The 26,222-nt window shown below is 34.9% G+C and overlaps 1 protein-coding gene across 2 annotated transcripts in view; it reads right to left on the bottom strand.

Moving 5' to 3' along the window:
• ci (transcriptional activator cubitus interruptus) overlaps positions 1-26,222 on the bottom strand; it is a 221,058-nt gene that overhangs the window by 85,471 nt on the left and 109,365 nt on the right. For both annotated transcript variants that reach the window (XM_089094842.1, XM_089094843.1), the window contains exons 3-6: positions 21,923-22,140; positions 7,091-7,207; positions 4,408-4,596; positions 862-1,097 (exon numbers count right to left, since the gene is read on the bottom strand). In XM_089094842.1, the coding sequence (XP_088950968.1) occupies positions 862-1,097; positions 4,408-4,596; positions 7,091-7,207; positions 21,923-22,140 (760 nt within the window). The remainder of the gene's footprint in view (positions 1-861; positions 1,098-4,407; positions 4,597-7,090; positions 7,208-21,922; positions 22,141-26,222) is intronic.

The raw sequence follows: 26,222 nt of genomic DNA, 5'->3' as shown, positions 1-26,222 counted from the left end.
TATGAGTGGGTTTTACATATATAGAATCAAAGTAAAAACCTTGATTCTTTGATATATGTTGCTATCAAAATTCTGTTTTCTAGAGTTTTTTCCTACTGACTCTTTACTTATAGTTTCTTACTATGCTCAATCTGATATAAATGCATAAGATAAGTAACTGATATATAATGTAAGCATCTAAATAGATAATTTAGGTAACTGTCGTTGGATTTTTTTTGCTAATTTTTAAATACTATCTCCCCTACTTATTGCTAAGTATCGAGACTCGTAAGAAAAGATTAAGAACGTCTAAGCGCCAAGGAGAGGGGAGGGGCAAAAGCAATCTAGAAAATCTTGAAGAAAGAGGCGAAGGATAGTAGACACAAGCGATCAGGCCGTATCCAGGATATTTCTTTGGGGGGGGGGGTTCGGGGAATGGGGTTTTAAAAAAACGCATATAATTTTTTTATATATGCATTTTTACGAGTTTACGGGCCGGATAAACATTTCGGAGGGGGAAGGGGGTCAAAAACCCTAACCCCCTGGAAACGACCTCACGTATGTTGCATATTCTTCTTCCTGAATTGTCATCCCTTATATTCTGACATTGGTCCTCTTATTCATTTAAATGTTTTATACTTATTTACTTATACTTCTATACTCTTATGTGCTTCCAAATTATCCAAGAATTTTTTTCCGGATATTTGGGAGAAAATCCATTTAGAAATGCTGAGTGTAAAGGTCCGCAATTTTTCCAACAACATTACCTGGAAAAAAAGGGACTGAAGAGTAGAAGATTGAAATCATAGAAATTTTACATATAATAATAAAGAATAGAAACTACAAACATAGAGGGGAAGAAAGAACACTAGAATTTCTTACCTCTTGCTTAATACCACCCAGATTTGTTAAGCAATGTTGATGCATTCCTCCCAGCTGGAAAAAATTCTGCTGATGTTGCATAGCGAGAGTTGACTGAGGATGTAAGTATGGAGGCAAGTAGGGCGAAGAGGGGGTTCCGAGGTTTCCTAAGCTACCACTTCTCATCAAATGCGCTTGTAACTGCTGTAAGTGAGTAGGAGGAAGTGGAGGTACCCCGAGAGCTGGACTCAATGCTCCTTAAAATAAAGTCAATATTATATTTAATATTTGAGTAATATAATACTTAAATTTATAATTTGACCACAAAAAAAGGTCATTTCAAGCGATCGAAGCGAATTGCTTTAAGCGATTGAGAAGATTTTTTTACTTCCCCTCAAGAAAAAATCCTGGATACTACCCTGGATTTAACCTTATTCAAATCCATGATTGTTTATTACTAGACTCTAATGCGAATAGAATGAATGGAGATCGCTTCAAACTGTGATTTTATCTAAATGGTCCATAAATCATACGATTGACAACACTGGTTGGGACAAATCTTGCCCCTTAAAGACCAATCAGATGAAATGTGTTCATTTCAGGAACGGAATTTTTTAGAATCGTAGGGGGGAGCAAGAATTTTTTCGATTTTTCAACGAAGATACAAAAATAAAGTATTTTTCAAAATGTAGATGGAAACAGTTAGTTTTTTGGATTTTTCCAATAAAAGCACCAAAAGAACTTTTTCGAAATATAGGCAATTTCCCCACCTCCCTCCTAATTTATATTCCTGGTTTATTTCCCTTTATTTCTTTTTTTTTTACAGAAAATAACAAGAATAAAAATAAAGGTATATATCCGTTTAAACATACAGATAACAGGGAACTTCTTTTTTCTTTCGCTATTCTTGTCTGGCTATATAGTTTAGAGATGGTTTTGGTCAAATTTTATTTTAACTGAGATATAACTATACACTATGCCTTTAAAAATAAACCAAACTTTAGTTTTTTTTTTGTTTTTTTTTACTGGGAGTTTAAGGGCGTTTTTTTTTTGTATTCAACTGTCCCCTTTAAAGAGTTTTTGTGTGCTTGACTACTTTTACATTTTGTCGTGGTGAATATTCATGCGCAATGACTAATTGTGGACAACTTAGATGACGAAATCAGTCGGTTTTGGACTTTTAGCCTATGAGTTAGCTTCCAAAAAAGTACACAAGTACACCAATATTCCACAGCCTGGAGAAAAGAACAAATATCAAAATGTACAAACACAGTATAAAGAACAAACGGTCTTGTTATTCTATCAGTTTTCCTTGACATTCATGAATACATCATTACTACCATGTCGAATAAAATATTTTGAGAACCCCCAAGGCAAGGGACATAAAACATATACTAAGAAATGCTGTAGCTCATTATTTAATACTGAAAGTACCATGGACATGAAAATAAAAGCATTGTTTGACCCCTGGATCCATCTTAGGATCCAGGAAAATCCTCTCAGGAAGGATCCATCTTAGGATCCATACCTGAAAACCACGATATTCTACAGTTTTTATGGTTGTTTTTAAATTATTAAGTATTTAGAGTACTGCAATATTTTTGTCAGTGCTGCCACGTTAAATCGTCAAAATTAGTAAGCAAAACCAACCAGTTCAATTTGACAATGCTTTTTGTACGTCAAATTTCCCATTAATTTTTGTTGATTATCAAAGTCAACTACAGGTTCAAAGAAAATCTACGAATTCATAAGTTGTTTGGTGTCATAAGTTTTAGCCTATTTTTTCGCTGATTATTCAACATCATTTCTATTTTTTTGTATTGCCCCGCTACTACTAAAACTGCATTACTGCATATGGAGGTATCTTCCATTAAAAATTGTAATCAAACTTTTAAAGATATATCACTTGACCAAATCAAACAATCAGACCTGATTTTTACTGTCCTTGGTGCTTTGATAGCGCATAAGATAATGCCCGAGCCACATTATAGTCACACTTGTGACATTATAGTCACAATTAGTCACATATACGGTATAACTTAAAAAACTAGGAAGAATCGTTGAGTCAAATTTTAATGGAATAGGCCTCCCTTTTTAAAGTAAAAAAATATAGTAAAAAGGTTTTTTACAACAAAAAATTCCTTTTTGTAGTAAAAACCTACAAAAAGTTTGCAGTTTTTTGTAGTAGCAGACAGTAAACTAAAAAAAAAACATGTGTGAAAAATTTGAGAAAAAAGTAGTAAAAACGTATGACACCAAAGAGCTTCTTAAAAGGCTTTCCTTTGAAGGAGTAGTTGTCTTTGGGAATCGTCAACAGGTTGACAATGTTTGAATTTTTACGGACGAAAAACACTATCAAATTTAACTAATTACTTTTACTTACTTATTTTCATTGTTTAACGTTGCAACACTGACAAGAATGTGATACTGCCTTAAAATCTTCATAATTTAGAAACAACCAAAGGAAAAGTACTTAAAAAATTGGGGTTTTTAGGTATGATTAGACTCGTCATAAAGAAAAATTCGACAGCATTTTGGTGATTTTGCAATAGATCCGATTTTTTTTGCATAGGAAGAGCAAAAACTAGTCCCTTGATTTTGTCATTTATATTGTACGAAAGAGAACTCATTTCGAATTGACTTCAAGAATTTTTGAATCTCGAAAGTGACTTATCAAATTTTTAAGCTCTAAACTCGAATTGCAGCTTTTTTCAGAACTAAAAAATATGATTGCACCAAATCATCCATCCTGAAATTTTACAGAACAAAATTGCAAAAACTTACGGTTCACAAGAAATACGGAACCACAGGCAAACTAAAAACAACAATTAATAAATAATATTAAAATTAGAGGTGGGGGGGGGGTGCCCGGGACTAAAAAAAATTTGGATAAGTCACAGAAAGGCAAAGTCGCCAAGGAACATGACTACCAATTTCATTTCAAGACATTTTTTTTCCAACATTGACATGCATAACTTGTTTGAATCTTGTACGTATATATTTATAGGAGGAAATTCTATTATTTTTACCGTTTCTTATCCTAAACTTTCTTTTTCATTTCCTAAGCTTTTTTTATCTTTTTATTTCAAAGAAATGATAAATAGAAATAAGATTTAATTGATTTTCCAATTATTTCCAATAGCAAGTTTGACTTTAATACAGATCACCGAATATTAAATAACTAACCATCTAAACATGAAATTAAAAACTAAATAACTGTTACATAACTAGAATATTTATTATGTAATAAAGTTATTCAATAAATATTTTCACAATATTTTAATTAACTATTAAAAAAAGATTAAAGATAAATGATTAAACATTGAATAGTTAAACATTGGTTTAAGTTGGTTTGACAATCTACTGTCAAAACCATTTTGTGACACCCGAATTTCACTAGTTAAACTCCACGATAAAATTTTCAACTTTTAAGCGTCGAATTTTACTCTTAACTTTATAGTTGTTCGAGTTTTTCTCAACATCACTCATTTTGGCTATGTTAAATTTAGGACGTAGTTCGAGTCTTTCGTAGTAAATTTAGGACGTAGTTCGTAGTTCGAGTCTTACCTGCTGAAAGATGTCCATAAGACCCTGAAGTACTTGAGGACCTGGAGCCATTCATAAATGAAACTAAGGAGTTCGGAGAAAATCGGATCATAGAACCAAGATCAAGGGAATCAGAGTAGGGTGAATTCGAAAGAGCTCGCTTCCTACTTTGGCGGATTTGAGCTGGTCGTGGGCTTGCCAATCTTGATCCTGTTGAGAGTACAATTTCATTATTTCTTATCCCCAAATATTAACAAGAATGGCGAGCACACATACAGAATGGAGTTTTCAACCCCGACCCCGAAAACCTCAAGATTGACAGCGATTGTCCGGATTATCTACAGTTTTCGTAAAAATCACACTTGATGTTTTTTGGGTTCACCCACTCCCCTCCAAGTGACTTCCTTTTAAAAATGTGTCTTTTGTTTAAGCTAAAAATCAAGAATAATGTATCCACAACTTCAGAATACATGTCTTCAAAATTTAACATCAAATCCCCTTCCCCTCCAAAATTAGTCCAAAAAACCTTCCGCCTGGGAAAACGGCAACAGGAATCAACATGGCAAGCGAATGTCAACTTAAAGTTCAATAGCAATTGACTTTTTTTTGCATAATAAAGATACTAGATTAGTAACTAGCAATAAGTAGTAGTAGCAGTAGTAGTAACTGGACTAGTAACTGGATACTAGGTTCTTCAACTAGCCGTAAGTGTAAAAAAACAGAAATAGATTAAAAGACGAGTATAAAATCTACAGGGGAGAAATTATAGAAAAAATAGCAAGGAAGCGAATAGTTAGTAGCAAAACGAGAAAAATGTAACTAAGGAAAAAAATAAGGAAAATTAAAAACAAGGAAAAAAAAGAGAGAACAATGCAAACATTTCGGTCGAGACATCCGCTTAGCCGTCCTCGGTGTACAATTAAGAATAGAAAAAGTACAGATAGAAGTCCACATGACAACATAAAAAGACACAGCATAAAAGCAAACACTAAAACTGTCTATGATTTCGTTTTTTCTTTGTTACATTTTCTCGTTTTGACAAGTTTAAGGCCCATTCACAATAAGATTTTATGTTATCCGAGATTTAGCTAGCGCTAAATTGAGCGAATCAGACTTTTTATAAAATTTTCTGATTTCTAGTGCCAATCAGAAAATTCAATGAAAAATGTCATTGTGAATGGACCTTTAGCCATTGTTGTCTCACAAATTATTTTTATTTATTAGCAAATAATTGAAATCAACGTTACAAAAAAAAACAAAGAGCTAGGCGAGGGAAAATTATATGATTTAAAAAATTGAGACAACTAATAAAAAAAAAATTAGCTACGCTGTAGTCCAATGGGCTCTGTTTCTAGTGCAGTCGAATGTCAAATATAATGCAGCAATTTAGGAAATTGCAGGAAATAAGTAAAATCCGTGACTGTCGTTTTATTCAGCGTGACTAGTAAGCCAAAGAAAAAACTTATTTCTTTACGAGGACATAGCCTTAATATCTCAATGAATAGCATTTCCGATACAGAATCTGCCATGCTGAGCTGATAAAAATTGAATTTACTTAATGAAATTCATAAAAATTAGCTAAATGGGTGAAAATATATGAAAAAATTAGTTGAATTAAAACAAAATTGGAAAAAATTGCCCCAACACGGATGCATCGGGATGGTGATTTCCGTCATTTGGACTAGCAATATTCTAACACGAGCTTTTCGTGCATTAGGTTTGCAAACTATAAGGAGGGGGGATTTTTCTTTACCCCTAGATTCCGAAAGACGCCTTTTATTGGGTAGTTTTTTTTTAATGTATTTTCGGGCATTTTCATTGAAAAATTGAAAAACAACAAAATTATCCCCCTGAATTTTGAAAACTACACACCCCTCTTACATTTCTGTGAATCCATACTGCTTCCAAACTATTTTGAGTATGGTTTTTATTTATCTCATAACGCGCTTTGGCTTCCTGTCATTTAACAAAATAGTTTTTGGCACGGAAATTAGGAAATACTAGTGTCATAATCTAAAAGACTATTTTCCAAGTTTATAAACAGGATATTACCTCGCAGGTGTAAAAAGGAACTTGTGAAACACTGTTAGTTTTTCTAACGTGATTGCCAGCTCTTGCTTTCAAACAAGATGAACTTGTGAAACTCGTTTAAATTCGTAGTGTTTCTTTTCGTGTATTTTCCTGTGTTTATTTTTTTATGTTGTTCGAGTTCTTTGTATTTCATAACATTAGCAAAGAAATTCCACGATACACCTTAGTCAGGGCTGCCACACGTAGCACGAAAATCTATTTTATCACTGTTTCATGTGTAGCACTGTAGCATGTCCAACAGGGTTGCCACCTGTAGCACGAAACCGCTATTTTAGCACTACTACAATCAAACTTTTGACTACAGCCTCAAAAATCGCACTGTAGCAGGCAAATTTGGGCAACTGTAGCACTTCAGGAACTGACCGTGCAGGCAACCCTCATCATAATAATATAAGTACCTCTGCCTGCGCTTATGATTTTTGATTTTCTTGACAAACGATAATCAGCAATCTTTGGCAGAAGTCAAACTAGTTTCTGACTTTCTAGTTGTCGAATTATTAATCGAAGTCAAATTTCAAAACCGAATGAGGAAACAAAATTCAGTGTTGCCAATTCATATGTCGATTTGGCAACCGCATTGTCAAGCAACAAATATGTAGAAAATAAGACTTACCGTCTAAAAAGGGGACTTCAAGAGAGCCGAAGAGGGAGGATGAAGCATGTAGGTCAGTTAGTGCTCTTTGCCCTAGAGCTTGCATTGCATAATCAGCATGAAGAGCTAAGCCAGCAGCTAAAAAAGATGATCGAGATATTAGAATACAAAGCCACTTTGAATAATTAAACAAAAGGGTAGTTGTCAGTTATCCAAACCATACTAAAGTTTTGAAGTTAGGTTAACCAAAATGAAATATACCAAAATATGATGAAAATATAGTACTTTAGAAGCAAAATTATGGAAACTACAACGGAGGATTATGGAAAACCGGCCGCTCAGAACGCATTATATTAAGTACCTAACCTAATCTAACCAATATTTGAAATATATTAAATACTTAACTAAAATTTACCTGTATAGTAGTTTATCTCACTGAGACTAATCTAATTATCTCCAAATGCAGATAGAGAATCGGGTTTTACTCAGGTCAAGAACTTGAGTGTGGTCGGGATAACTAGCAAGTACCAAGAAAAGAACCAGAAAATACAATTCATAGCCTACTGGTTTTCTTTTGTCTTATTCCTTACACATACTTTCTAAGAACTAATTACACCAATAAACTCAATCACCAAAAACCAAAGGGGTACTTTGCTTGTCCAACGGTGTTCATGATCGCTTCAAGTACACTGATTCACAGAAGATCGATGTCGATTAGAAGGAATCTTTTTAAAACAATATTTTCGGTTTTCACAATAATTTTCAGTGTTCGTCCTATAGTTTACTTCTTTGCTGTTTTTAGTTCTTGCAAAATTTTATCCTCTCTCTTAAAATAAAGCGAAATGTACGTCCCTGAAGAGGCGTCAATAGGGGATAGGAGGGGAAACTACCTCCCTAGATTTGAAAATACCCTATTCTGGTATTTTCATTGTAAGAAAATCGAAAAAGTACCCTCCCTAGACTTTGAAAAACATTTTTTTATGGGTAGGCTAGTTCAAAAGTAACAAAAAGGATTATTAGCTTATCCTGATAAATAAACACATTGTGTTTTCTGTCTGTAAAAGAATAGATTGGGATACAAATCAAAGTTGCAATTCCTTAACAAACGGAAAATAAGTAACTATTGAACGCAGCATAAGTAACAAAGAGCCAGGCCATTCGGGAAACAAACCCGAACAAATAAAAGTACTATCCAAAATTATAGTTACAAAATCTATTAAATCTTCAAACTCATTTGTCGTATTAGCATTACGAACTCAGATATACATTTGAGAAATTGCGGCAAGGATTTTTTCTTCTTTTTATTAATGAAGATACACAAAAGTCATTTCTCAGAATATAAGGAGAGACGGGGGGTAATTTTTCTGTTTTCTAGTTTTTTCAACAAAAATGCAAAAGTTTTTTTTCGAAATCCAGGGGGATACAATTTAGAAGGGCAGTTGCCCCCCCAGGGGCACCCGTAATCATAGGGTATGATATGGCTCTTAAGTAAAGTGTCCACTGCATTTCGGTATCGTCAAAACCTTTTCTGGAAATTGCAAATTACATGCGCCCCAGCAGAGGGCCGGGGTTGGCGATAATCCCCCCTGTGAAACCAAAAGACCCTATACAAATGTATACAAACAGAAAATTAGAAATTTTCTTGTTTAAATCTAGGTAAAAACAAAGCTCCTGGTAGCACTTTCCACCCCCTGGGAAATTTTCTGGTGGCACTCAAGACATTGGATCAGTTTTAGAACTCAATCTCCATTGATGATCACTAATTATTTGTTATTAAGTTCAGTCTAAAATAGAAAATAACAATAAATTTAGCCCCTATAATGTTTATAATACATAAAGGGGGCTAACATTGTAGTCCGTTCTGCAGTTACGAGTAATACAAGTTGCTTATAATTCCTGTTATTCGCTGTTCTGGAACTGACATAATAGCAAGCAATTAAATTTTAAATATGAAATACAAAAACAATCAAATATCTGAAACACTGAATATACACTACTTCCTGCAATTTCTTCTCAAGACAGAAAAACTCGCCAAAAATAATCTGATTCTATACACTCTTTAAAACTTTTTAACTGGGTTTCCCCCTTTGAGAGAATGTAAATGAACAGAATTGCAAACCAAGACTTTGGAATAGGAATTGTCCACACAAACAAAAGTAAGAATATCAAATACCCGAAACAGATCATTGCGAATAGCTTACCAGAAACTAAAAATTAAACTACATCCAAATTATTACCTATTGCCAAATTTTCGTTTCAATTTTACGAATTAGAAAAAAAACTGGCGCCAGGAAAAAGAGGCTTCCTCTGAAGAAAAATGAGAAGTCCAATTATGATTCTTAGAAAGACAATTAAATTGCGGATCTTCTCATATTTCCAAGGGTGGTAAGTGGGGATCTCTCTACACAAGGGTCCCACATTTCCTCTTTACAACAACATGTAAATAAGGGTGCACTGAATGGCTGTCAGACCCCCTTTGGGTTTGGTTAAATGTTGATGTACAATAAACAAAATGACAAATTTAACGCATAGGCTAGTAAGGGCCAACAACAGCCATGGCTGAGCCTCGGGGACCAATTTTTCGCGAGCCGAAAAGGTTTTGCAAGATTGTAGCAACTACTTAATTGCTTTCCTGCTTTCTTCCGATATCAATTGTGCTTTAGAAAAGCCCGAGGATCCAAAAGCTAGTAAGAAATGTCAATTTGACCATGTGCTGGGTCAGAAAGTCCGGACCATGGGATCCCTCTACCTCACCTGGCTGGCCTAGTTTTTCGTTGTGATATATTACCTTGAGACTGTGAATATCAACGACCTAATTGATCTTTTATCTGGTTTACCTAATTGATCTTTTAAAAATAAATCACACCTCACATACAGTTTCCATGAATTTACGACCCACACGGGTCGTAAATTCAGATTTAAATCAAGTTCGTTGAGGAAGGATAAATATATTTTTTTTAGGGCAGAGGTTTTAAACCATCTTGAACAAACATTTCTTCAAAAATTAAACATCATTCAGTTCCCTCTTAGGCCTACGGCCTGTATCACTGTTAGATCACATTTATTTAGTTAACAAAACTGCATTAGGAAAATACGTATCGCGAATATGTTGTAATCTTGTTTTATCATTGAGTCGAAGGATTCTACAAATGTCTGCTTTGGATCAGTTTCCTATTAGGAGATATGTATCCCATAGTGACTTTCAGCTGACGCCTTACTTTATATAAAACTGAGTCCCCCGTGAGATTCAGTCATCCAATAGTCATCCACTTTTACCTGGTTAGCGGAGACCAGATAACTAATTTGATTTTTGGATACTCACAAGAGAGGATCTGATTTTGGCCTGAACTACAAGCAAGCAGCTATATCTTGTTATATAGCGATTGCACGCAACAGTGGGCGTGCAGCGATTGCAAACTGTTGATGTTTTATTAAAACATGGCCATTTTTGTACGTAGTTTAGAACGTAACGAGGGGTCCCCAACCTAGAGTACAGCTCGGAGTGCCATGCGTGCAACAAAGTTCTGGCACGTGCCACGTGATGTACGTGATATTTGAATTCGGCAAACCCCCCGATGAGTATATCCTGTTTTGTCCCATGACTCAGGGATCAAATTGAAACTTCCAAAAAGTTTCTGCTTTTTGGAGGGGATAAGGGAAATTTTTGGAGGAAAGAGGCCAACTATTTTTTCTCCAGTCCTCACAAGACAATATATGATGCAAATTTTTTCTTCGTTATGCCTGTCATTTGACTAGATCATTTGTCATTTGACTAGATCATTGGCTAGTAGTCTACAATTTTGGAAGTCTGAAGCAGGGGCGTCGTTTGGGAGGGTCAAGGGGGGGGGGGGCAGTTGCCCCCCAGTAATGCGAAGAAAAAATTATTACATAGCCCATGATCCTTATAGCCCCTCTTGCCCCCCGAATGAAAATGTTGTAGATTCGCCCCTGGTCTGAAGCCCTTAAAATATGTATTTCATAAAGAACATAAGACAGGCATGCACTAACGTAGGCTATTTTTTTTTATGGATAGGAAGGAAAATTACCAACAGTAATTTACAAAATTACCAAATGATCAAATTAGAAAGGACATATAATTTATATGTAAAATATGAAAAAAATGCAAGATACTTTGAGAAAAATCATATAAAACACCGAGAAATCATTGAGACACAGCCTGAAGGCCCCCTCTTATGTGCATATCTAGAGTATAAAACCCCTAGAGAACTTGAGTATAAGCTGTGTGCACCCCCATTCTCCAGCGTTCCATATCATTACTGTCAAAGGGAAATAATGACACCAGTCTTCGAGTTCAACAGGAAGAATCAGAGTTCCGAATTCTGACTTATGGGGTCACTCAAACCGACGCTTAGTCTGACCTTGAGACTGACCTTGGAATGTTTGAAAGCTTTGCGGCACTTTGACGTCTGTGTTATACCATGAAAGGGTTCATTTATAACACAGTTAAAACTAACACCTGATAGAAGTTTATTTTCAATAAACAGATGAAAGTGTAAAGATGTAGAGCCGGGGGATGTTCTCAAAACAATAAAACGGATGAGATTTAAACTTAGAACTAGTATAAAACCAGTAAACGACCGGAGAGTTTCAGTCATTACATTTTACTAGTAAACTCTCTCCGCATAAACCCCAAGAACTTCTTCTTCATAGATGTATTCCCCTAAGAAAAGCAGGCATTTCAGAATTGAAGGACATTGGTACTGTTGTATTAGCTTGTACCCACACAGTCAAGTTTGGTTAATGCTAATAAAATAAAACAAAATATGCTGGAAATATAATAGTTTAGAAACATATTTGGGCTATATATTTGCACATTAGAGGGAGGGGGTAAAGCATAACATATATTAAATACGTAACCCAACCTAGCCTAGGTACCTCCCGCCCCCCCCCCTAAACCCCAAAAAACAATAGTTTAAATATTGCAAATGCAACGAAAAACCACGGTTTGTGATCCAATTCTCTATTGAAAGATACCCGTTTGACTAGTTTCATTAGCATCTTCCCTACACAATATATCGCGTGGGTACCACCTAATACAACAGCGCCAGGAAATTTTACTTTAGGAATAGTAGCATCCTTAATTCGTGAAATCTGAGCAATTTGCGCATTTTCTACTTGACCCCACCCCCCGATTCATAGTTATTAGTACGGTTCTGCATCCATGCCTTGAATGTGACGTAATACACGACAAATTGCGCATCCATAATACATGAACCGAAGAGTATGGGTAACTGATAAGAGTGGAAACTCGCGCCAGTACAAAAAATCCACGCCATCTAACATCAGGCGAAATTATAAAGCTAGGGCTAGTATATATCTTTTCAACAGTAAATTAACCCACCATAAACAGCCAAATACTTGCCTTTTTATACAGTTTGACATGCAGGTGAGGGTAATGAGTCAGAAATCGTTTAACTAGTATTCCTACCAATTTAAACCCAGGTCTACTTTGTGCAGCCTGGATAGGCCTATTGAGCTAAATTAGTTCTTGAAACAAAACCAGTGCGGGTCACTTATTACTTACACAGAGACTTCACCTTTGAATATTATAAACACACAAATTAGGCTAGGCCTATATAATTATCATTAGCAATTATCCAGTTCTCTTTGAAAATGTCTACTTATTCAGAGACCCTTTTAATGCTTTCGCCATCCTCTACGCTGCGTTTGGCGGTAGTAGTTTTCAATTCCTACTTCCATGTTAAATCGCGGAAGATCCTAATCTTATCAGTTACTCGTACTCTTTGACATGAACTGTAAAAAAGGTGTAGTAGTGTATCATAGTATAGGCTTTGGTACTTGTTTAGAATCCAGGCAACACGCGATAAGTGAAGTTTGGTTAACGTTAATGAAATAAATCAAATATCGATAAAATTATAGTAGTTCAGAAACAAATTTGGGCTATATATTTGCACATTAGGAGGAGGGGATAAAGCATAGCATATATTAAATACATAACCTAATCTAGGTACCTTTTTTGCCCCTTTAACCCCAAAAAAAGTGAAGTTTAAATTTTTGTCATGTAGTGAGCAATACCTCACTAGGAAGCAAAAACTTGTTTTTCATATAGCATCTTTGAGATTTCGATGCGGTCTTTTTTGCGTGTTGCTCGGATTCTGAACCAGTACCCAGGCTTTTTTCATAGTAAATTTACTTTTTTTTTTTTACTCTCAAACCCTTAGTAATCCTTGACAGTCTCTCTGTTGGCAACTATAAAGCGACAAAAATAGGGTCCACATGGGAATTAATTTTTACCTCGGCAGTTAAATTTCACGCCGCCCATGTAAAAAGTATGAGCAATAATTTCGCTTTTATCTAGGTCCAAGTTCAGAAACTAATTTTTGGTACTTTCGCATTATCAGGGCCTCTCGGCTTAATCACTATAGAAAAGGCAATGATAAAACCCGTTTTTGACATGATAACCGCTGTAGACTAAGCAATAATAGTGTAATTTGCATTGCGTATAAGATATTAAACTGTGTTTTTTTGTATTTTAGGGGGGAATGTACCTAGAGAGGCCCGGATAATGCGAAAGTACCCAATTTTCTTGTCTGTCTAAATGATATTTGACTTAAAGAAAAGCTTTGTGTTTCAAAGACGCATATTGAATGTACAATACTGATAGGTTGGACTATTGATTTTAAATAGGTATTCAAAGTTGCCTTTCTTATTCATCTAACTTCATAGGAAGATTTCAGGTTCCCTTTCAATCAGACATACATCTCAAAATTTACATAGCGTATCGCTTAACTGCCGGCTGCCAAAAAAATATTCACAAACTGGCGAGAATTGGCTAGACTTGGAAAGTCTAGATCAGTTTTTAGCACCAAATTCAAAACATTGCTCTAGTGGTTTCACATCTTTAAGAAATTGAACAACATTTTTGAAAATCAGCAGAATAGCTGAGATAGTCACTAAGAGAGCAGACAGGAGATAGTACATAGCATATAAATAAATAGAAATAGAAGGATAGTCACGTTACTGAGATAAGCTGATTGGGACAATGGAAGCGTGGTCAAACTAAATCAATTTCTGTACCGGTTAAGAAAGCGGATAACACGCGATAAGTGCAATTTCGTTACTGCTAATGAAATAAAACAAAATAGGATGAAAATACAAAAGTTTAGAAACAAATTTCGGGTATATATTTGCACATTAGTAAAGCATATCATTTATTAAATACATAACCTAACCCAACCTAGGTACCTTTCTTCCCCCTAAACCCCAAAAAACAAAAGTTTAAATATTGTAAACGCAATGACAAACCACAGTTCCCAATCCAATTGTCTATTCAAAGAAACCCGTATGACTAGTTTCTTCAGCATCTTTCCTATTTAATATATCGCATGTTTACCGCTTTTTTTTAACCAGTACCACAATTTATTCTTCCAGCCAATATTCGTAATGTTCTCGCAATACGGCCCTGTGTATCACCTTTGCGTTGGATTGTCGTGGCGAATACTTGTTTGGTTTTAATACGCGGCATGTCGCCCCCCCCCCTTAAAAACCAAGTTTTCAGTTGTTTGAAGTGCAAAACCAGGTACCTTTATCGTGCTGAACAAATAAAAGTTCAAACAGGGATAAGTTCTTATATTAGACGGTTAAACATATGCAAAAAGTTCTGGATATTTCAATCATATAATACAGTGACCGTCGTCAGCAGATAACTAAAGTGTTAAAATTAAAACAAGATATCTGTACAAAAAAAAACTATTCATAAATCGTGTTCAGCTGTTGAAAAATGATTGAAATTATAGGTCAAGATAAGAAGGGTTTGGGAATTCCACTGTTCTTTAACGATATCACATAAAAATTTTCGACAATGTTTCGCTGATTAAAATTCATATGTTTTGCCACTTAAAACTTTTATGACAACCCATCATTGTCTTTACTCATCAATACCCGGAAAGTTGTATTATTTACTACAAAAGTTGAAACCCAAGACCGAAGTAATTACCACAGCATGAGACCCGTCTGCGCCTTGTTTTTGCAGATCGAATTCGACAAATTATAGATATAAAACGGAAAGACCGCCCCCCTTGCTGTAGAAATTCATGTCACATCTTCAAGTTTAAGGAAATAATAGGTTATGTATTCAAACCAAGTTTTTTCATTATTTCATATTAATTATGGTGGTTTTCCAGTTGTATAAGTGTTGTTGAGCTGAGAATTCAGTTGAATTGGAACGTTGATTTCTGATGGATGTGCTTGAAAAAGAGTAAATTTTACCCCCCCCCCCAAAAAAAACAAAAACAAAACAAGATTAACAGCATAAAATTTATATTTACTATGAATTATTCAAGAAAATCATTTCGATTTAATAATTATGAAGTGCTTCTATTTCTGCTGATCTCAGCACAAAGTTTTAGACAATTAAAAAGATTATAAGCACATGAAAGTGGTTTCAATTAGGGGTTGCACTTCAGAGAATTATACTTACCCACGCAGAGCACAAACCCTCACCCATTGAGGATGAATTGGGTGATTATGAAGTAGAAAGTCCTTAAACATTGAACAAAGTACAATTTCACGACCCTTGAATCTGACCACCTCCCCCATCCAAAAACAAAGTCATAAAATGATCTATCAATCTTTCTTTCATGCTGAGAATGGCACAAAATCCCATACAGGGCTAACAATTTTTTTCTTAAAATTTTAGGTTGACATAATGTTGTTTTCTGGGGAGCCAGGGCTCCTATAAATACTCCTTCATCGTTAAAAAAAATACCCCCGCATAATGGACGTTTCTAGGGTACTTTTCAATTAGCTGGTACCCACGCAAGAAGTCAAGTTCGGTTAATGCTAATGAAATAAAACAAAATATGATGAAAATGTAATAGTTTAGAAACAAATTTGGGCTCTATATTTGCACATTAGAGGGATGGAGGGGGGAGGGGTAAAGCATAGCATATATTAAATACGTAAACTAACCTAACCTAGGTATCTTTATTCCCCCTAAACCCCAAAAAACAATAGTTTAAATATTATAAACACAATGACAAACCACGGTTTCCGATCCAATTCTCTATTGACAGATACCCCTTTGACTATTTCCTTTAGCATCTTCCCTATGCAATATATGGCGTGGGTACCAGCTAATTGAAAAGTACCGTTTCTAGTCTCATGTTCATGAAGGAACATTATAACAATAGGTTTTTTTTTTATTCCTGAAAAATTTGTCAATTTTAGTTGCTTCACTTCGGCTGGATAATTAAAAAGCCTTTATGCGACGTTTCTGAAAAAGAAACTAAATTTGAACCCGACCTCCCTTCTATATGTTGCCTCTAAAAGGAGCAACTTTGCGACAAGTCTACAGCTCAAACTTGCATCAACAGGATAAGAGACTTATACTATTGGATTCAATTGTCTCATATCTACAGCAAATTTCTTTTTTTTAAATCTAATTTTGATTGTTTTTCAGATCATGCCAAGAACTGCCATTTTCCTCCCGTTTAAAATTTCCCCCGGAAAGTTTCCTCCTCCCGGAAAATTCTCCCTGCACAAAATTCACTAAAAAAAGATCCGGATTTTCCAGCATTAGGAGGTAGTAACCACACTCATATTTAGTATGGCCCTGAATATACAACAGAAAAAGAACAAAAACTAAAAAATGGATTTGACCCCCCCCCCCGAAATATATGTTTGACTCGTAAAAACGTAACAAAAATGGACATAAAAAAATTTTGTATGTGTTTTTTAGTTTTTTTTGTGTAAACCTCCTATTGTTTTATGATAATATTGAAATTATCATATTGCTTATTTCCATGTATGTTGTCTTTTTCAACAAGCTGAAATGACTTGACTTATTTTTTTTCCAAAGTAAAAGAAAGAATGTAAAAAAAATGTAAAAAAGATGTTAAATAAGTTCAATCGATTGGTTCTATCCGTTTTGTTCTACATTATTTGGTTCCCAAGATAATTAGAATTGCCTTCTTTGTCTTTCCAAAATTCGTTATATTCTTTTTATCTAACTCATAACAGATAGGCTATAATCGGGAAAAGGGACGCACATAGGGGACGTAAAACAAATCCCAAATTTTTCTAAGCACTTCTAATTCAAATTATCAAATATATACTTAGTTTTTTTTTTATTATTGCGCTTGTCCCCCTCCATTTTTTAGATTACCCCCCCCCCCCCTCTAAAAAGTTCTTGGGTATATGTCTGGTTGGAAATGGAGCTTTTAACTTCAAAATTTATTAGTTGTAACTTTGATACCTAATAAACCCTTTTCTTGTACAAAAAAATAGTCGTCGACAGTAGCACCAATCCATAAGTTGTAGGGGGAGGGACAATATTTTGTTCAGTTTTTTTAAAGATACAAAAAACATACTTCAAAACCTAGACGGCATTCTCCTGATTGGTGACACAGGTCGTCAATAAGAATAAAAAAAAACAGTTTCCACTCCAGTAAACTTCCGGTGTGATATGTCCTTACGTCAAACACCCGTCTTCTAAATACCGTATTTTTAGTTACAATTCTACTGAATCCTGAAAGTGTCTGAATTACTTAAGTTAAATTTACGTTGATCCTTGATTTAATAACTTTCGACAAATCAGTGAGAAATATTGGTATGGCATTTGAAGAAGCGACATCTTTTTTCCTTCCCGTCTCATTCCTTTTCCACGGTGTCTAAGTCTTTGGAATGTCTCATCCTGTTGGGAGCTCATTTGCACATGTCAACTCAGATCTTTTAAATAGTCTTCCCTTCTGATATCGCGGCGAAAAATTACTTTTTCCAAGACGAAATTAGATCAAGAATAAATGTCCAGAACTATGTCGCCAATTTAATTAAAATGGTGTCATTTAATGTTCAATTAGAAAGAAATAAAAGTGGCAATAGATGTCCGGATAGACAAATGGCTTATTTGAAGAAAAAGAAGCAACTGAAATAAATTTTGATGAACTGATTACTTTAAAATTTCAGCAAAAAGCAAAACAACTTTAGAGGACTCATAATCTTAAAATCCCGTTTTCGAGTTATTTAGATTTAATATAAGCTGCTAAGCATGCACTTGTGCAGGCTGGGTGGGGTCTTAGTGCCACAAATGTTTAAGATCGTCCTGTAATTTCTCATATATATTTTTTTACATACTTCATCTATCTTTTTTTGGCTTCAACCCCTCCCCCCCCGAAATAAAATCCTAAATTAGTATTTATTGATAGGAAAAATAAAGTTCTGGTAAAAAAACTTGCGTAAAGAGTGAAGTAAAGACTGTAAAATTTCTTCCTTTAGTTTTCAAGAATTCAATCATATAAGAAAGTATGTTATCTGTGCGAATAAGAACACAAATTACTGTAGTCATCAAATCAGCAACATTTTTCTTTTCGTTTGTTTTGCTGGAGATGATTCATAGAGACTTAGTTTATCTTGAAGCACAAAAAAACCGCGGGACTGCAATAGGAGCCTTTGCACTTATTAAATTAATTAGTGCAATAAATGAAAGGCAAATAATAATATACATTGTCAATTTTGATTATAGGTCTACTGTACAGAGCTTGACTTGATATTTTTCAAAATTGTTTCTGGGTAAGAAATACAGTAGGGTATGTATGCAAAAGAAGGATGGGGATGAGCCTTGCCTCCAAAAGATCTCAAGATTTGTAGAATTTCACTCGTAATTTCTTGTATTTTCCATATATTTCCTGTATTTCTGCATTTGTTCATCGATTTTTACTGTTTTAAGCATAGACCTCTTAAATTCAGGTTGTAACCACTCGACAACATCCCTATCCGTTTAAGGTCCATGTTCCCTGAGCAAGTTTGGGGTGTGTCAAGTCCTACTGTCACTTCAGTACTGTCATTCACAAGTACTGTCAAGTCCTTTTCTACAGTCCTATGGCTTTTAAGACGACAATTTTATTATTATTCAATAGCTAAGATTCAGTTTTATCCGTTTGCCAAATTACAATTTGAAATTTATTCCCTTTTTTCAAATATACGTTGAAAATATGACGAAAAATAGAAAATTGTTCGTATTTTGAAGTAAGTTCAAATAATTCTCTAAGAAAAGGTCTAAGTAATGTCGTTAATTCTCGCTGGTTGAATGTATAGATCTGAAACTATATTCCCCACCCCCCTCCGCTTGATTTTGAAAAAAAACATTTTTGGTGATGTAATTACCTTTTTTGGCTTTTTTCATTGGAAAAATTCAAAAACAACAAAATTTTCTTCCTACATTTTCGTGAATTGACGCCCTTGTCAAAAATAAAAGTAGATCTTCCCTGTAGTGCAAATTACAGTTGAATGTTGGTCACAAAATCATGTTTTACACAGGGAAACATAAGCGTTATCGAAGATTTATACAAAAAGTAAAAACTTCCTATTTGAAGTAAGTTGAAACAATTTTCTAAGAAAGAGTCTAAGTAATCTCATAATTCAGACTCATTGAATGTATAGATCTGAGCCTATATTATCCCCCCCTGATTTTGGGGTAAACTTTTTTTATATTCCAACTGAAAATTATCCTTTTAGGTATTTCCATTGAAGATTACCTTTTTTGGTATTTCCGCCAAAAAATACCTTTCTAGTTTCAATATAAAAAAGACATATCCCCCTCCCTACATTTTTGTAAACCGACACCCCTGTCAAAATATGTCAATATCTTGTCCTTTTGAATGCTTGTCACAAAATCACATGTTTCAAAGGGAAAACCAAAATTTAAGTGTCCAAAAATAGATTCTCTTAAGAAAAAAAAAATGTATAATCAATAAAGCAGCAGTCCCAAACGCTTTAGGCATTTAAGTAACTAAAAAACATAATCGCCCTTAAATCCTTTCCCACAGTAATATTATGCAAACAATTATTTTCATCCAAATATATGGTCAAAGTTTAAATTACTCTCGTTACTGTTGCTGACTATTTATAGTAAATGATAACAACGCCTAAACTCCCCTCCCATTTCAAAAAGTTGAGTTCGCCCATGTACCTAAGTTATTTGCCAATTTGCGCTGTACCCTTACTAACATAGCGAGGCACCAAATTACAATGCAGAATAACGACCTGTAATTATATGGCATGAAAATTTACAACCACGTCGTGACCCTTGCTTGGTTTCGGTTATTCTTTTGCTGATTGGAAATGTCTTAATCAAGCTTTGAACCCAAGCACGCATGTGTTTTAAACAATAGAAACTCAATTTTATGAAAAAATCTATAATGTCTTTATTACACTGTCCATATGAAGAAATGAATTATTAATAAAAATACTGGATTTTGGAGAAATAAATTAATTTTCTCAAAATTTAAACGAGAGTATACGAACTCAACATGTAATTTTGTAACACATATACGGTACTTATGTATTATACCGACCACACTCAAGAAGTGAAGTTAGGTTAATCATAATGAAATATAACAAAAATGATTAAAATATAATACTTTAGTAACAAAATTATGGAAACTACAACAGAAAATTAAAGAAAGCCGGCCGCCCAGAACGCATTATATTAAATATCAAACCTAACATAATATACCTAATTAAAATATACCTGCATAGTAGTGTATCTCACTCAGGATAAGCGGATTATCTCCGAGCACACAAAGAAAAACCGGTTTTAACCAGATGAAGAACAACAATGTGGTCGGTATAATACGTAAGTGTCCATATGCTTTTAACTAGCATACAAATATGCTCAGGATAGTCTTAGATAATCGTTTGATTGACTGTATATAAAAAATAAGCTGTACGAAAAAAAAGTTAGTTCGATACCACTTTCTAAGGCTATAATAAAAGATAGGTTAAGACAGCTAGGCCAAAGGATGAAGGATAACATATTGCCAAAAATTGCGCTGCTGGGGGTCATCCGTCTGGGGCCAAACAAAAAGCAGGTCGTCCCTGGATTGGGTGGGAAGGAATCACAGGGACGGATTTTACGAGAACTGGAACTTCATGGAAGGGGGTAAAGAGTGAAGCATTGGATAGGTTCGGGTGGAGAAAGAGCATTAAAAATTGTGTTGGCCTCAGGCGGCTTGGCGCTGCAGGAAGTTATTAGTAGCAGCAGTAATATATTTTTTTATTGGTGATGATGACTTTGTTTCCAATAGTCATGCCAAAAATCAAAAAGCTAATCTTGCAATTTTCTGGAAATTATGTTAGAAAAACTTCATTGGTGGACCAGTCATAGGATGGAGGTGGATTTGTCAGGGACGTAGCGAAAAATCGAAAGTATGAAAAAAAATTGTTGATTATGCAATGGCCATAAAAAAAACCTTTTCCCTTGTAATAATAATAATAATTTATTTACAACCTACTATATGACAGAAGTGGGGAAACACACACAAAAAAAATAAAACATAGAAAATAAACATTCGCTACGGCAAATAGATAAAAGCAAATACAACCAAACATACAAATGATAGGATGATAAAGACCTAACCGCAAATAAGCCCGGCAAGTACCGGGGGGGGGGGGGTAATAATAATTAATAGCTAATTTTATTTGACACTTTAAATAAGAAGTGCTCATAAATTCAAGAAAATCTAGAGTTTAGGGAGCCACGCCCCATACCAACGTGCGCGCTCCCCTGAAATAATCCTCTTCATTGAATCCGACTTTTATCAGCCTCTTCTTTGAACTTTGAATCCAACTTTTATAAGACATCAAAATATAATTAGAACCAAACTTATTAAGAACCCTTTGATTCCCATGCCACCTGGGCAAGAACAATAATTAATTGTAGTAACGAAAACACAAAAACTCTTCTGTTTCGTATCTTCTGAATATTAGACATTGGCGCAAATTGATAGAATCAATTTGGTTACAATACGCTGAATTACATCTATCTGTAGCCTTACAGGGATATTGACCATGGCTCGAGACAGTTCTACTTACTTCTGGGATCTAAAGCAGGACTCAGCCCTCTAAGGGATGCAACTGGGCTAGTGTGAAGAGAACCATACAGATGTTCAACATATGGATTAATTCGATATGCGGGATGAAGCTCTGGGTGCATATGAGGTGACTGGCTAACAGCCTGCGATGCCGAAGCAGAATGACGAGCGGCTGCTAAAAGGGTCAGCTCTGAGAGTGTTGGGCTACCACCACCTAATCTGAAAGAAAAATATCCTGTTAACAACAGCTAATCTTTTCCTTAGTGCCAGATGTTTCATCAATTTAAATATGTGAACAGCTTTGATATCTAATACAGCGATCAACTGACAGCTATCTGGCACTTGTGTCTGCCACTGCTCAGAGGACCATTTGGGCAGCACAATTTATTCATAAGGGAGGGGCGACATAAGGGGGGGGGGAAATACCTTTATTATAAAATGTCATTTAGATGTTCAAAAAGAATGTTTGTATAGTGTTCCGTTATGGGAGGAGGAAGGGGTAAAGACCCTCAGAATCATCCTTGACTATGCCATCAACACAAAATATTCTAAGCCCTGGAAACGTTGGCATGTTGTAATCCGTTTTCTAACTTTTGATTAGCATGTTTATGACACAAATATCTTATTGAGTTTCGTAATCAGATGATCGTGCGACAAGATAGTTTTGCGTCAAGAAAGTAGCCAGAGTATATGAGATGTGGAACTGTATCATTTAAATTCTGTTTTTAACCTAAAACTGATTTTCACGCATTGGCCAGTCACGAGGATCTTCAAATCCATGCTTGTCAGATGATTTGATCCTTTCTAAGTCAATTTGAGCGAAATCAAATTTTTGACTTAAGAACTGACACTAGTTAATTAAGTGATTATCGGGCAAGGCACGAGACTTCATGAACAATTGATGGTTTCAAAAGTGGTTTCAGCATGATTGAGCCATATCACGCATTCAGCTCACTTGATATAAGACCACCCAGGATATGCTAATTTAACTGCTAAGCATTTGGCGTCTATGGCGAACTCACTCCTTGGGGTGCTAACTATGATTAACCATGACACTACTTTAGACGTCTTGATCTTCATTTGGCATCAATGAAATGCTAAGTGATACTTGTCAAAGGAATCTTTTAACTAGATGATCCCACCAAAGAAGTAAGTTGCTTAAAAAGCTAGGACTCGAATGCTAAAAATATATCTAAAATTTAAATATAGCGAAAGTGTATATGCACTTTTCACTTATTTTTACAACTCGGGTTTGCCGATGGGAGACTCAAAGGCATCACAAGGTGTAGAACTGGTCCCACCTCCATACCTCCCTCATATCATACTGTCATCGGCATGCCCTTTAACGTACAGGAAAGTGCCCAGTTGGTCCACTGGGCACTGGAGATCAAGTCAAGCAACTACATGGGAAACTAAGCGAGCAAGATAGAATTTATTTTGAAAGGAGGGGTGGGCTAAAATTGGAAGAAATGGGAATTACGCAAACGACCCGAGAAAAAGAAAGACATAACTAAGGCACTTATAAGCATCTTGAGAATGGGGGTCTATCAGGCTTGAGAATATAAAACGGATTGTCAAGTCGTTGTTAAGAAAAATAAGTACTATAAATAAAATAAAGATTATACGGGTGGCAACATTGTGCACCTGCACACAAACTTAAGAATATAAGAGGGATTATCACGAAGGAGGAAGGGTGGAAAGATGTATCGTTACTTCCCCATTATGCGGGCCTTTCGGGTTAACTGCTATAGAGTAGGCAATGATAGTGTGGTTTCATTGCGTATACGATATTAAACAGTGTTTTTTTGGGGGTTTAGGAGGGGAGAAGGTTATGTTGTGTATTTAATATATGGTATGCTTTACCCCCCCCTCTCCCTAATTTGCAAATATATAGCCCAAATTTGTTTCTAAACTATTATATATTCATCCTATTTTTTTTTCATTGGCATTAACTAAACTTGACTTCTTTAGCAGTATATAAAAGAGTACGTTTATTGCACCAGTACCGACGTCTCTTAGATCTGACCATGACCTGGTAAAAACAACTCCAACAATATTGTTGATTGAATATTGCTAATGACTCAATATTGTGAGTCAATAAAGAGATTTTTTATGATGAACACCATATCTAGCTTCTTGACTAGGTGCTTAGCCTATGCTAACAATCAGGTCTTTTTATAGGCCTAGGTTACCATACATAGCAGCTGAACGTTCAAGTGCTGTAATTTAAATTTATTTGAGCTATTGAAATTCAATTTTTTGTATTAATTGTACAAACAACCTTCGATAGATTTTTTTTTATTATTTTTTTTTAATATTTGAATCCTAAAAAAAAGTTCCCACAAGAAACTTCAACTCTTATAGTAGCCCTCGTGGAAAATAATGAAAATGCGAGACACGTCTCTTGGACCTGGCCACAACCTGGCAAGAACAATAGTACTTATCGGTTATTGGAAACACACCCAAGAAATGAAGTTAGGTTAATCCTAATTAAACATAACAAAACATGATGATAAAATAATACGGTACTTGGGCATTATATGGGCCTTTCTAGAAAGTCAAGTTTGGTAAATGCTAATGAATAAAATAGGATGAATATATAACAGTTTACAAACAAATTTGGGCTATATATTTGCAAATTAGGGGGGGGTAAAGCATTGCATATATTAAATACGTAACATAACCTAGGTACCTTTCTCTCCCCCTTAACCCCAAAAAGCAACAGTTTAAATATCGTAAATGCATTGAAAACCGCTATGCATTGCATTACTCTATAGCGGTCTCTTGAATTAACCCGTCAAAAACAGTTTTTCCTGACTGGTTTCCTTGTAAAGTCCCATATAGTGCCTGAGTACCAATAATACTTTAGAAACAAAATTATGGAAACCTAACCACCACCACCCTCCCCCCCCCCCAATGTACAAATATATAGCCCAAATTATACAAGTCCAATGCATTGTGTCATCTGTCACTTGTTTTTGTAGCTATGAAACCGGTATTCTGAAATATAACCTAAGCTTAATTCTTCAATGTGTTTCCAATAACCGACACGTACCAGAACAACTTCAACAATACTGAGCTATAAAAGAGATGAATTAGTTTTTCTTGTTCTTTTTTTAATGGACATCAAACTCAGTTTCTTGACTAAGTACTTATGAGCCTAACGGTCAGATTAATTGATAAGCCTGTGCTATAACACTTTATATCAGCGACAACAAGACATTATAAAAGTGAACCTACAACCTTTACAATTGTGAATAAAGTAGAATACATTTTCTGACAAGGATGAAAAATGATTTTTGGAGGTACAAAAGAGGTTTCCATCACTAATCATTCATTCTGGTCAGCTCCGCGAGAATTTAATAGCAACATCATGACAAGAGTGGTGTTTTCAAAGTCATCATTGCAAGCATTACAGGGGCTTTAATAACAAATGCTTCCTCTGTGGAATTTTTGAAAATGAACATGGGTTTACAATAGAAGCATGAAATGATTCTCATGTAATGAAAAGTTATACAAATCCATGCAGATTATAATTTGAAAATCATGTTAACTTTTTAATTTTGAGAATCAAAAGCCATATGCAATACAGTGACAATAACTTTTTGCGAGGATTCTGCTTCCAGCTCTTTTCTGATCGCCCTGTAATCTACATAAGTTTTCTTTATGTGATCATTTTTTATCTTACAAAATGACAGATTCACTTCTAGGATTAAATGATCGCTCTTTCCTAGAGGGGGTAAGTAAGCTATGTTCCGAATTACATTTTTCTTTTTTAATTCTTTTTCCATAGTTCTTGAACCCACCAGGACTCGAAAGGTCAAATTTCTTCCAAGGGGAACACGCTCTAACCGAGAGAACTAAGCTGCTATTCCCAGTATTTTGTCTTATTCTCAATATTCTAAAATTAACCTAATGCGTCATCCCTTAAAAAGGTAAGCCGTGAATGCAGGTAATGATTACTTGTGATCTCCCTATTCCCTGATTCCTTAGCCCTGACCAAAATCTATCATTACAACGGATTTTTTCTTTTTTCCTAACCTTCAGCCTTGATTTAAGTCTACTACTAAGCAATATTTTTTACCCTCCGCTGTAATGAAGAAAAATGTAAAATACAACAATCATTCAAGGTCAACTAAAACAAATATACATTATTAAAAGCAAAAATAATATTAAAGAAAAAAAAACTAAAGTATAACAATCAACGGTACTTTCTCATTATATGGGCACTTCTAAAAAGTCAAGTTTGGTTAATGCTAATGAAATAAAATAAAATAGGATGGATATATAATATTTTATAA

Source organism: Artemia sp. Qi Xiang Cuo, chromosome 9 (assembly GCF_049724085.1).
Source record: "Artemia sp. Qi Xiang Cuo chromosome 9, ASM4972408v1, whole genome shotgun sequence".
NCBI lineage: Eukaryota > Metazoa > Arthropoda > Branchiopoda > Anostraca > Artemiidae > Artemia > Artemia sp. Qi Xiang Cuo.
This window is presented reverse-complemented; position numbering and strand designations above follow the sequence as displayed.